The 13,340-nt window shown below is 40.7% G+C and overlaps 1 protein-coding gene across 2 annotated transcripts; it reads right to left on the reverse strand.

Annotated features, from left to right (window-relative positions):
• Positions 1-5,257: 5,257 nt before the first annotated feature.
• Positions 5,258-12,150, reverse strand: LOC121888883. 2 transcript variants are annotated; one of them, XM_042400451.1, is made up of 2 exons: positions 11,944-12,150; positions 5,258-11,817 (listed from the first exon to the last, which is right to left on the reverse strand). In XM_042400451.1, exons 1-2 carry the CDS (start codon positions 12,129-12,131, stop codon positions 10,881-10,883), a joined length of 1,125 nt encoding a protein of 374 aa, XP_042256385.1. In that variant the 5' UTR covers positions 12,132-12,150; the 3' UTR covers positions 5,258-10,880. The 2 variants fall into 2 exon arrangements, with proteins under 2 accessions (XP_042256385.1, XP_042256384.1); XM_042400450.1 differs by having other exon boundaries at positions 5,258-8,089; positions 10,988-12,150.
• Positions 12,151-13,340: the final 1,190 nt, after the last annotated feature.

Here is a 13,340-nt window from a genome sequence, read left to right on the forward strand (position 1 = left end):
TTCTGTCAACTTTCTCTTCAGACTCCTTTGTTCTTCATGTCGACATAATTAAGGTAACCCTTTAAATATATAACGTCTACATGTTGTCTGTACAGGTCTGTGTGTGTGTCTTTCAATCCGAAACCTTTGGTGAGATGTAAGAATCATGGACTCATGACCTCAGTCCTTCTGAAATTTTGGTCCTGGCTCTGTATGGGAGCCATTAGTCTACTGAATAACTGCACTAAATGATGTGTGTGCTTCCACTCAGTGTCGTGTACAGCTGTAATGTATTTCATTAACATGTCTGTGTGTGTGTGTGTGTGTGTGTGTGACACCCCTTCCTCTCTGTTCACTTCACTGCTTTATCTGTCTGTCCTGTCATTTATCTTTCTCTTCTTATCCTTCCATGTCCTCACATCTCCCTGTTTCTTTCCTTTCCTTCATTGCCCACCACTGCCCACCACTATCCTCTCCTTCCCCCTGTCTCTAACCCATCCTCCATCTCCTCTGTCCTTCTCCTCCTGCATCTGTTCCTCTCCCTCCATCTCCTCTCTGTTGCCCTGCTTTCCGCCTCTCCGTCTTCCTCCTCTTTAATCTTCCTCTCTACTCCGGCTGTCATCTTCATCTCTAATCAACCTCCACCCACCCTCCTGTCTTTCCTACTCTCTTCCTTTCATCCTTCGCTCCCTCCTCTCCCTTCCTCCTCTCACTTTTGTGTCAGACCACTCCTTTATTTGCCCCTCCCCCATCTCTTTCTCCTTCCACCTCATCTAACTTTTCTCCCCTTCATCATCTTCCTCATCTCTCCTTCTTCATCCATCTCTCAGTTGCATCGCTCTTCCCTTTCCTCCACCCCCCCACCCCCCACCATCCTGCTCTCTGTCCCTGCCCCCTCTCCCATCTCTCTCTGTCCTCCTGCATTTTCGTTAGTCTAATGGAGGCAGAGTAATTCACTCAGCAGCAGGATAATGTGACAGAGCGCTGGCTCAGCCTCTGGCCTGCCAGCTAACAGGACACGATGGATTTATGGATGGATGGATGGATGGAAAGAAAAAGGAGGTGGAGGTAGAGAGATGAGGCTGGGAGAGAGGGATGGAGGAGGCAGAAGGAGAGGCGAGATCTGATGGAAAAATGACAAGACAGTAAAGAAATACATCATTACATAACTCTTGTCCATAGAAAAACTGTATGTGTGTGTTCATGCTGGATGTCATCATGTTTAACTGCAGCTCACACATATCACACACATCGCACTGTTGACATCATAAATCTTTAAAATGTAATAAACATTCTAAACTTAAATTGACACACATTATGAGTTCACTTAATAATTAATTCTGATATCCACCTCAGATTTGGTTTCCTTACATGCAGGGCTGCACCCAACAATTTTATTGGCCACCAGCCCTCGCCAAAATATACAGTAGCTGGTGCAGTGTTGTTTAATGTTATCAGAAGTGACACTGACACTAGTGACTTTAGGAGTGTGGTGTACTGAAAAGTAACACAACAAAACCATAAGACCTTTAAGCTAGCTGTTACACAAACTGCTTAGTTAGTTTTTTTCACCCTGGAACACAAGTGGCTGACTGTTAGATCAGGTTTACTCCTAAACTTGACTCATTAATACATCAACTGAAGAGTAAATAGTATTTATTGTATATAGACATGCTTTCCATTAATCCATTTATATTTAGTTATATGTACTGAAAGCATTTATTTGAAAACAATCACTTACCTTTAAATTACAGAAAGAGTGAAAATCAACTCAAACTGAAAAAATTAACCAGTTGAAATTTAAATAATGGAAATCCATATGGTGAATTACAAAATATAAAACTAGACAAATTAAATACTTGAGTCAAAATTTGCACAAAAAATGTACTTAATATTTTAACTATTTCATAGAAAAGTCTCAGAGAATGACATTTTATATTTTGTGTGCACTAGATATAATAACTTTGTTGTATCTACAATTATATACAGTTGTATATACTGTGTGCACAAGTTACTATCTAATGGGAACAAGATTCAGAAGATCCATATGTTTTTAGTTATTATGTAGTGCACAAAGCATTTGGATCTTGTACGTACAAGCTAACAAGTAACTGATCTTGTTCCAACAAGATAACTTAGTGAACACAATACCCATACGTTGAGTCATTATCTGGTGTGTACAAGATAACAAATCTTCAAAGGCCTCTCAAGGAAACATTTCTGACTTGTTACATTGTCACTTGCTAAATGGGACTTTTGACTTTGGCTGCCTTCTCACTTCGTGTGTGTGTGTGTGTGTGTGTGTGTGCGTGTGTGTGTGTGTGTGTGTGTGTGTGTGTGTGTGTGTATGTGCGCGTGCATGTGTGTGTGTATTCACTGACTGTACTCATCTGTCAACCTCTGCCATTTATTTTTATTTGAACACTGGGAGAGAACTGCATCAGCACTCTGATTGGTTGATGGCTGTCCCAGGGGAAGCATCTGTGTTGGCATGTGAAGCTCCTGTTTATGGACTAGAGTAGTGGTAGTCTAGCTTTAAAAAGAACTAAATATGAATAAATAATTATACCTGATGTTTAAAAAATACCAGTGAGGAATGCATGTGTGAATGGCTGTGTGAGTGACAGCTCCTCCAGCTCCTCTCATGCAATGGGAGACCCCGCTTAAGCCCCACTCCTTCCCTTGCCCTCCTATCAAATCCTTGTGCATGTCCTGAACTCCACCCGTCCCCAGTCCCCCTTACCAAACTCGGACTGTTATTTTCTGTAAAATTTGTACTTTTGAACAAAACTATTATCAAAGTAAGTAATATATCTCTAATGTTAGGTACGTTTGATGTTAGCAATAACATAAATACATCAGTAAAGGAATATATTTGATATTTAAATGCAGTGAAAATATAACGTGATAAAACAGCAATGATGATGGATAGAGGTTGTATTTTAAAAGCAATATTATTCTGAGTATTAACTAAAAATGAGTGCCATAAATCTTTTTTCTTGTATTGTTCTGTTTGTTTGACTTTGTTTCCAGTCCTCTGCCTCATCGTTGTTTGTTCCGGTCACTAGTACTGTAAATGTTGAAGGCTTCTGTAGCTTCCCAGTATGTCTCTGTGTATCATGAATGCTGACTTGGTTAAGCTATAGCAACAGAAATAAAGACACCCTGCTGCTTCTGTCCACCTCAAGCTTTTATTGAGTCTCAGCATGCACCATCAGCACCTCCAAGATTTTTTATCATATGAATCAAGCCTGATAGGAATCTGTCTCAATGTACAAAGAGACATAACAGGACAGCACATAGACTACACTCTTGCTGTAATTTACGATTGCTTACGCTCAATTTTCACATCTTACATAGCATGCAATATGAAAATATATCTATCAAATAATCATTAATCAAGTTTATTAGAGCATCACCACATTGTATATATTCATCACTGAATTATAATCATTATTGTACTGTAAAATAAAATAGTCATAATCATATAATGCTGTAACAAGTTCCTCAAAACAGACTGCAGTGGTCATTTCATCAACGCTATACAAATGGCAATGAGAAGAATGCAACTTTCACAAAATAATATGTGAAATGATGAATCCCTTTTGGAAAATTTATTTTTAAAATTTATTTTCAATACTGTGTTCCTGTAGATTATGGCTTTATGTTATAGTAATTCCTACTTTCATAAAGGGCAAAGACATGAAATAAGGTAAAATTTAACTTAATCACTGAAAATACAGTAAAGCATAATAAAACTGGAAAGCAAAACTCACTTGAGCATGAACTTGTGCTTATATGAATTGGCTGTATTTGAAAACTTGTAATTTACTGTTTTGCATTTTGTATGTAAGGACAGTGTTTTGTGTTTACACCTAAGAATTTAACAGTTTGACTCTTTTCTGTAAGAGTTTTGTACATTAAAAACCAAAGTAATTTAACAAAATCAAGGAGCCTATCTTAAATATGACCACAGAGATTTTGCATTTGAAATTCATTTTTGGGCCTCCCTGTGGCAGCAGCTGTCTAGTTTACTAAAACCTCAGCTTTGCTGTGGTGAGTGAATCAGGGCTGGAGCTGAGAGGCAGGTTAAACCTGGATGAACTGGTCCAATTCTTCTAATGACAGGGTTCCTCCAAAGCATCCTGTGGCTGAAATCCCCAAAGGATCACACACACACAGAATAAAGCTTCAGCACATATACACATGGGAAAAAGAACTATATTGCTTTAAATCAGACATAATAAAGTTTTGGAGACTGTGCAGGACAAACACAGAGAGGAAGGTGAGACAGTCTCGTGTTTCCAGAGGAAAGAAGTGTGAGAAGTGTTCAGTCACAGACTTATAAAGGTTTCATGCTGCCACCTAGTGTTTTTTCTATGTATAACTGATGATCATTATACTGAACACGTGTGGTGTGTCTCTCTAATACTGCACAAACATTTGGTCTAATTGATTTGACAGTGATTCAGGTGTCAGTGACAGGATTTGACAGTTTTTCTTGGATACCCTACAAGGTTTATCTACTGTTTTAGTCCTGCCCTTACATAAAGACTTGAGAGATACAGATTAAAACTGTACAGCAGATATCAGATATTCTTTTTTTCATACTGGATCTGCTACTCCCCCAGAGCCACAGATGGCACTGATGTCTCAAACAGTTTATTCATGAAACAGCTGTAATTAAATAATATTAGTAACAATAACTTGATTTGTGTGGCATAAATCAAGTTTAAGTACACCCTCCATTTAAAAATGTGTTTTAAGATGAGCACAGAGAAACTTTCCTCCTTCAGCAGATGAATGTGAAAACAAACTGCACAGTGAAAAAAATAACATCCAAGTGAAGTAACAAGAAGAAAAATATACTTTTGAGCGGAAGATGTTTAACTGCAATCATGATTTGTGACACCACAACTAATTTGGAGCCAATCATGATCCAGTAAGCGACTTGCACAAGTGTGATGTGAAAACTTAAAGCCTCAAGTGCAGATACACTGAGAATGGACTTAACAGTGAAGTAGGAGACATTTTGTGTCCAGCAGTTTTGAAATAAAAAATATTCACATATTCACAGACTCTGATTTTTTCAATGAGGAAACCTTTAACTCACCTTCTTCTATCTTTAAATTAAAGGTTTCCTTCCTTTTTATAGTTAAAGTCAAAGTTCTTCATAAACCATAAATGAAGACAAGAATTTTGTAAGCGCCTTGCTCTTAAGCTGTGACAAGTGACAAGAACAGGAGACACACAGGTATACTGAAATATAAAGCACATTTATTTACAACAAACACATTGAGTTGCAAAATTAAAAATAAAGCAGCAGAAAGCTATGAGGGGAGGGAGGGGGGTGTCTCTGGATTGTACTCTGGTTTAGATCTCACCAGGACCACTCACTGTGCTGCCTTCATGTCCAGCTGGCCCAGACAGGAAAATACACCAACAAACAAGGACAACAATATGGACATACATAAGAAAATCATAAATAAAACAAAGGTAAAACAAAATGCAGACAGAGGCTAATGACAAGCTGGAAGCTGTAAATATGAAAATGCTGTAGGAATGTCTGACTTGACAGACATGATATCATTATAAAGTTGACAGTGAGATTTGTTTAAAATGCAACAGCAAGGTGGTTGACAAGGGAGTAATATTGAATTATCTGTACACAGAAGGGTTATGAAGCCTCAAATTTGCTGGACAAATTGTTGTAGAGGGGAGTCTTGACTGTACTGACTGGAAGGAGGAATAAAGCAGCAGATAGTCAAAGGTCAACAAGTAGGTAAGACTATGGAGCACTGGATACACAGGGCTATGTTTTGAATTTCTTTCTTGGTTAAACTTTTTTTTTTATCAAACGCAGAGTGGACTTGGCTATGGTGCCAAGGACTGTCCATGACTGGCTCCAAGGACAAGCATAGGTTGTACTTGGTTTCAGAACACATTAGGCAAAACATTTAGGTTCAGCATTGGAATAATTTAATCTGATCTTCAGCCATATGTATTCCTCTTCAGTGGGCCGTGTTCAAAACTCTATTGTGGAGGCCAAAATCTGTGCTTGCTGTGGCAGACAACCATGAATCTGATAGTGGACAATGACAATGGAGGAGGCCTCCTCATCAAACATAGAAGCCTTTTGGGTTTGGTTGGCTAAATCAACATACAGGTAGGTATCAGGAGGTTAGAAGGACTGCAGTTTCTGTTGTTGCAAAAGTAAAAACTGGAGTGTCAGAGGAGCATAAATGAGGTTCCAGCAAACTCAGGTGATGGAAGAATGGGAGGCAGGTTTTTGTCCAGGCTTTTTCAGCAGGGAAGGAAAAATACAGACAGGTGGGAATTAGCTAAAGGAAAGGATTACAACTTTTTTAGCTGCAGACACAAAGGCTGAAGTGTGGGAGGAGCTCAGGAAAGCCTCAAAGAGGTTCTGGCACACCATCAGATAGCTGAGGTTTGTTCAGTTTGGGCAATTGTGTGAAATTGTGTTCAGGAATTATTTGGGTATTATTTATTGACCAAGATGATTATAAGAAATAGTTTTCAGTGACATCTATTTAAAACTGATAAGTAAGGCAGTGGACAAGGGAGTAAGGTTTTGAATAACTTCCTCCAGGCGCAGGAGAGATATGAAACCTTACGCTGTAAAACAGAAATCCTCACATTTCTCAGGGAAGGCTTAAACATACTTACTATAAGAAGGACTAGAGCAATAGAAAAAATCTAGGCTTTAAAAATAGATTAAGCCATGAACAGGCTTTGTCAGTACTTTCCATCAAGAGGACAACAGAGGTTTTCAGGTGCAGTGGAAGTAAGTTGTACTTAGTTTCAGAACACATTAGGCTGATAATTGATGATCGACATCAGAGAGGGTGAAGAGATTTCCATTTTGTGGTTGGATCAGATGGATCCAACTCCAACTGACAGACTTGGGTATACACATGCTTAAGGGTTAAACAGGAGTGACTGGCTAAAAGATGTGAGTCCTGCCCTCTGAATTTCTTGCATCTCAGGGAAGGTTGGAGACATGGATTCTGGGTGGGCCATGTCGGACATGCTGTAGGTGGACGACATCATTTGAGAAAGCCTCCAGGTCAAACAGGAAAGTGTTTGGGCTTGGTTAGACTGTGTGACATCTGAAGTGATATACAGTGAGGTATCAACAGGCTTGGATGACTGCAGCTTCTGTGCTTTCAGAAGAAGAGCTGGGGTGTGAGGAGCATCAGTAAGCCTAAGTGATGTTTTAGCAAAATGTTGGATAACTGAGGAATGAGAGGCGGGGGTATGTCTAGGCAATTATCAGAGGAGAAGACCGATTACTGACCTCCACTGGAGGTATATAATCAGTGGGCTGAAGGAACATTTGAACCTGACCAACATAGAGAAGGGCACACAATGAGGGTTAAATGAGAGTGTCTGGCTGAAACCAAAAGGTTACCAACACTGAAGGACAGCTTTTGGGGTTTGGTTAGCTCAGGGGACTTCTGAGTCAACAGACACGTCATTATGCACAGGGTAGCAAAAGCTTTGGTTTGAGAGGAGTATCAAGGCGCCTCAGTGAGTTTCTGGGAGGCAGGGTATGTCCAGGCTGTTTTCAGCAGGGAAGGACAACTACCTATAGACAAGTTAGAATTAGCAAAATGAAAGGATTACAACTTTTTTGGTTGCAGAAGCAAATACTGAAGTGTGGGAGGAGCTCAGGAAAGCCTCAAAGAGGCTCTGGCACACCATCAGATAACTGAGATGTGGGAGGCAGGGTTTTACCCAGCCTGTTCTCAACTGAGAAAGGGGAACTAGTGACCATGAATGTAGATAGCTACACTGGAAATAAACAGAATTTATTATTTAGTGAGGTTCTGGCAAATTGTCAGATGACTGAGGAGTGGGTGGCCAGGCTTTGCCCAGGCTAGTTTCAGCAGGGGAGGAGAAAAACTTACAGACAGGTAGGAATAAGAGTGCTGAGGGACTGCATGCTCTGTGGTTGCAGAGGCAAAAGCTGGGGTGTGGAGGAGCTGAGAGAGTCTTCAAAGACATTGTGACAAACTGCAAGACAACTGAGGGGTGGGAGGCAGGGCTTTGCCCAGTGTTTTCTCAGCAGGGGAGGAGAAATACTGACCTTGAAAATAGATAAATGATCACACAGTGAAAGTAACACTTGAAAAAAATAAAAACACAACTCTGTAGAGAGGGCATATTTAGAATCTAAATGTGCAGTGGTTAAACGGGAATGTCTGAAAGACGTTACTACAACTACAGAGATATTTCAATTGCATTCTGCATGGTGGAGGTTGAGGACATGGACTCAGAGAATTGTAGAGACATTGAATGTCATAGATAGTTAGAATGTCATAGAGACTTGGTTAGTTTGGGGAACTCTTGATAGACACATATGATAGAGACAGAGGGACTGCAGCTTCTGTGGTTACAGGAGGAAAAGCTGGAGGAGGAGCTCAAGAAGGTTCTGGAAAAGTGAAACCCCTGTTAACACATATGGACTCAAACACTAGAGACAGAACAGGCTGCCATTCACATCATTAACAGCTTCTCCATTTAATATTATATAACTTGCAAAAAACTTAAAAATGATGCATGGAGACACATCGCTCAGAAATTGAATTACTTAGTTGGAGACAATGACCATTTAGAGCTGAATTTGCAAATTAACACTTTACACCAAACACGACCAGAAGCGTCAGGCTTGTGGGAGGCAGGAGGGAGCATTTTACTTTGAGTCGATATGTGTGAACAGGGTGTCAGACAACTGAGGAGGAGGAGGCAGGACTTTGTCCTGGCTGTTCTCAGCAGTGAAGAACTACTGAGCTAGACCGGTGATATAGTTGGGCAGTGGAAGGAGCACTTGAACCCCACCAACCCGCTGTCTGTGGAGAGGGCAGAAATGCAGGGTTCAAGGAAGCCTTGCACATCTCTCTGACAAGAGTTTTCTGAGGTGCATGTGGCAAGGCAACCATGACCATGCAGCAACCACCTATTAATACCTTAGCAACCCCCCAAAACACAACTGGAAACCCACACAACTGAAGAGGAGCTTGTGAAACAAGCATGCAGTCAACTCTTGAGCGTTTTTTTTTTTTTTGTCTGTCATGGTCTGCATGTTGTGCTATCAAGGAGAATGGTATATTTTGGGGGGGTGGGGGTCAAAGATGAAATGTTGTTTTAAAAAGGGGGGATCTGCATGTCAGATATTCCCATTTTTTGCCCTTGAGGCAATTTATTGTCATTATTATGATTTATTGTTTTTTTCTGGATTTTGTTTGTTTTGTTTTCATACTTTGATCATTTGCAATACCTTGTAAACATTCCAAGGATTTGTAGCTAGTTATGTTCTCATACACATGTTACTGTGTCACATGGCTGTCTGTGTTTTCTCTCTGTCTGAGGCCCATTCATTATAAAAGTTTTTACAATCCTACCTTATGGGGCATCAGACCCTAACAAAAGTTTAGAGGCCAGTGGTAGGGTGTCTCTTCCAGTCCCATGTATCAATAGATGTACACCACTCAAGGCCAAAGCACACCACATCCTCCTGAATCTGTACCAGTCTGTTATGCACATACCAATAGGTAGCACTTTCTTTTCTTGCACACTGTGCCTGCTCACAGGAGCATTAAGGTCAAGTACTCGTGACTGTGCCTGCTTTAGGTTGACCCAGAGTACCACAGGTGGATCTTACCCGTCATAGGCGAACCAGTCTTCCATACTTGCCTTTTTTCTCACTCTTATCTTTCAGCTTTCCATCAGCTGTAGAACCACCATGTCTGGGGTTCATGCACACTGTGCCTGCTCACAGTGGCTGCAGGGTCAAGTACTCGTGGCTGTGCCTGCCTTAGGTTGTCCCAGAGTTTTACAGGGGGATCTTACCCGTCATTGGCTAACCAGTCTTCCATACTTGCCCCATTTTTCAACATTTGCTATGTCTTTTGCTGGCTTTAACTTACCTATCATAACATATTATACCAGTCCAGCTTTGCGGAGAATCTCAACATGCCCGACCTGATTGGTGCTCAATCAATACATAAGGGACTCAGGAGTCACCCCAGTGGCCTCATTCACTTTGCTCTTTATGTATCAGAAAGAGGTGTGTGCATGCATTCTATACATCCTCTGTCACGATATTGCACACATTTGGGCAGTTTTGATATTTAGGATCATAAACTGTTCTGCACTACAATTCAAACATGAATATCTATCTCTATATCTAGACTGACATGCAAATTCCCTAGCAGGGCTGGGACCTGAAAAATGTTTGTTTTCCAACCTTTTAAGGCTGGTGGTCTTCAAATCGCTAACATTGCAGTAAATAACACCACATTTTTATGAACTTTCAATGGCACAATGCATTATCTTGTGTGCTTGATATTTTTCATTTTCAGGACTCTACTTGGGTAATTCTAGGGTTTTGACGTGTAATGTTATTTAGGGTTAGGGTAAGGATAAGGATTAAGGGTTTAGCCCTAACCCATAATAGTAATGTTAGTAATGGCACTAGATTCGATGAGATTACATCTCATCGAATCATCTCATCGATTATCTGATCTAATGCAGTTTGATTGCACCAGAATAGCTTTGATGATAGGAGGTTACATTACATTGTTTGTATAAATTTTGAGGCCAATATCATAAAAGAAACATTTAGTGTTATTTAGTGGTCGTCAGGGTGGTTGCTAGGGTATTTTCTGTCTGACTAGTTCTTAACTTACATTTTGCCAAATTTGAGATCGTTGCATACTACTCCTCCTCTGTATTGTTCTCTTCTTCTAATTTGTGCTGTCTTGCGTACTTACATGAAGGACATGATCAAGCTCCTGCCTCCTGCTCCCCTTATCTCGCTACATTTATTCTAAAAGCCAGTCTTATCCTCCTCCAAGGCCGAGGTCCCTTACTCCTCCTTATTTCCTCCCAAACCACAGTAGCTGCATTTTATCCATAAGACTGAGGTCTTTAACACCCTCTTCAAAGGGTAACCTTATCTTCCTCCTAAGCCGACTTTGCTCACTTCTCTTCGTCTTCCCCTTCATTACAGGAGGGGCAGCTTTTTCAGGAGACTGAGGTCTCACACTCCTTAACTCCTCCCAGGTCACAGAAGGGGCTATTTCTCCAGGAGACCGAGGTCTCTCACTCCTCGCTAACTCCTTCCAGACCAAACAAGCATCCATTTCTCCATCAGACAGAGGTCTGTCACTCCCTTGTAACTCCTCACAGATTGTAGATGTAGACGATTGAGGAGGCTGAGGTCTTACACTCTTCTGCAACTCCTCCCAGATCTTTGAAGGAGCATGTTCTCCTTGAGACCTAGGTCCGTCACTCCTCCTCAACTCCTCCCAGGTCACAGAAGGAGCTGGTTCTCCTCGAGACTGAAGTGGTTCACTCCTCTGCAACTCCCTCCAGTTCACACAGGGAGTGCTTTCTCCACAAGACCAAGGGATCTCGATCCTTCTCAAGTCCTTCCAGACTATGGAAGGGTCAATTTGTCCAGCAGATGGTGGTCTGTCACCACCTCTTAATTCCTCCCAGATCTCAGAAGGAGCGATTTGTTTAGGAAACAGAGGTCTCTCACTCTCACTCCTCCGCAACTCTGCCAAGATGTTAGAGGGGGCAGTTTGTGCAGGAAACAGAGGTCTCTCACTCCTCTGTAAGGCCTCCCAGGTGTTAAAGGGGGCATTTTGTCCAGGAAACAGAGGTCTCTCACTCGTCCGCAAGGCCTCCCAAGCGTCAAAAGGGGCAGTTTGTCCAGGAAGCGGAGGTCTCTCACCCATCCGCAAGGCCTCCCAGGTGTTAGAAGGGGCGGTTTGTCCAGGAAATTGAGGTCTCTCACTCCTCCGCAAGGCCTCCCAGGCACTAGAAGGGGCGTTTTTTCCAGGAAGCGGAGGTCTCTCACACCTCCGCAAGGCCTCCCAGGTGTTAGAAGGGGCGGTTTGTCCAGGAAATTGAGGTCTCTCACTCCTCCGCAAGGCCTCCCAGGCATTAAAAGGGGTGGCTTGTACAGAAAACGGAGGTCTCTCATTCCTCTGTAAGGCCTCCCAGGTGTTAGAAGGGGCAGTTTGTCCTGGCAAAGGAGGTCTCTCACACCTCCTCAACTCCTTGATGACTTCTACCGAAGTCTGGGATCCAGAGTTGGGCATTGCCATCTTCTCAAACATACGTACGTGTACCAACAGTGTTTATCTGCAAGGACACAATATACACAACAATCACAACACTGTGCATCTTCAACACAACTGCAGTCATTTGACAAACTCAATGCCCACTTAATAGCTTTTTTTCCCATATGTTCCACAACATCTCATGGTCTTCCTCAGCCTGTGCAATTCTGAGTGGACCTTGACTTACTCTTTTGTTTTTGTCAGACTACTTTTTCAAAGGTCAAGAAAGAAAGAACTATCTCTCTCAACAATTTAAAAGTTAATTTGTCATATAAAAGTAGATCTGCTATATATACCAAAACTCTTAAAACTGCCTACCATGTAGTGTCCAATTTTCCAATTCAAATCAAATAGTATGAATGTAAAACTTACAGACATATTACACATGTAGTATTAATATATTCATTGATTTAGTATTGCTATTTCTGCTACTGGTACTGCTACAACAACACATGATGAACAATTGACACTGAACTTCCACTGCTATAATAATAATGATAATAATAATAATAATACAACTTGAACTAAAGCCAATACTTGCAATAAATGCATTAATGCAACTTCACTTTCAGTGTTAATAATGATAATTGGGGGAAATCAAATCACAAATCTCAGTGTTACAAGGTGAATCATCCTCTTTTCCTGATTAGTTAAATATAAGTCTTAATTAGAAAGATTCTTTAAGATCAGAGAGAGACTGGCACACAGGAATTAAAAAATAGATAGATAGATAGATAGATAGATAGATAGATAGATAGATAGATAGATAGATAGACAGATAGACAGACAGACAGACAGACAGATAGATAGATAGATAGATAGATAGATAGATAGATAAATAGATAGATAGATAGATAGATAGATAGATAGATAGATAGATAGATAGATAGATAGATAGATAGATAGATAGATAGATTACTAAATTCACAAGGCATCTGTTCATAAAAGTGCAAAAACAGACAACTACAAGGACTGCAAACCTTTCAGTCCATGTGAACCTTTGTCAGTGAAAAGGAATAACTGTCCATTTTACACAACTATCAAACAATTTAGCAGTGGTGGATGAAATATGCAATGTAAATATGAAATATCAGTAAAAGTACACATGCATAAATGTTGTCAGGGAAATGTACTGAAGTGTCAAATGTAGAAGTACTCATTATGCAAAATAACCAATTTTATACTGTAAGTTTTTATTAGTAGGTA

Source organism: Thunnus maccoyii, chromosome 22 (assembly GCF_910596095.1).
Source record: "Thunnus maccoyii chromosome 22, fThuMac1.1, whole genome shotgun sequence".
NCBI classification, from domain to species: domain Eukaryota; kingdom Metazoa; phylum Chordata; class Actinopteri; order Scombriformes; family Scombridae; genus Thunnus; species Thunnus maccoyii.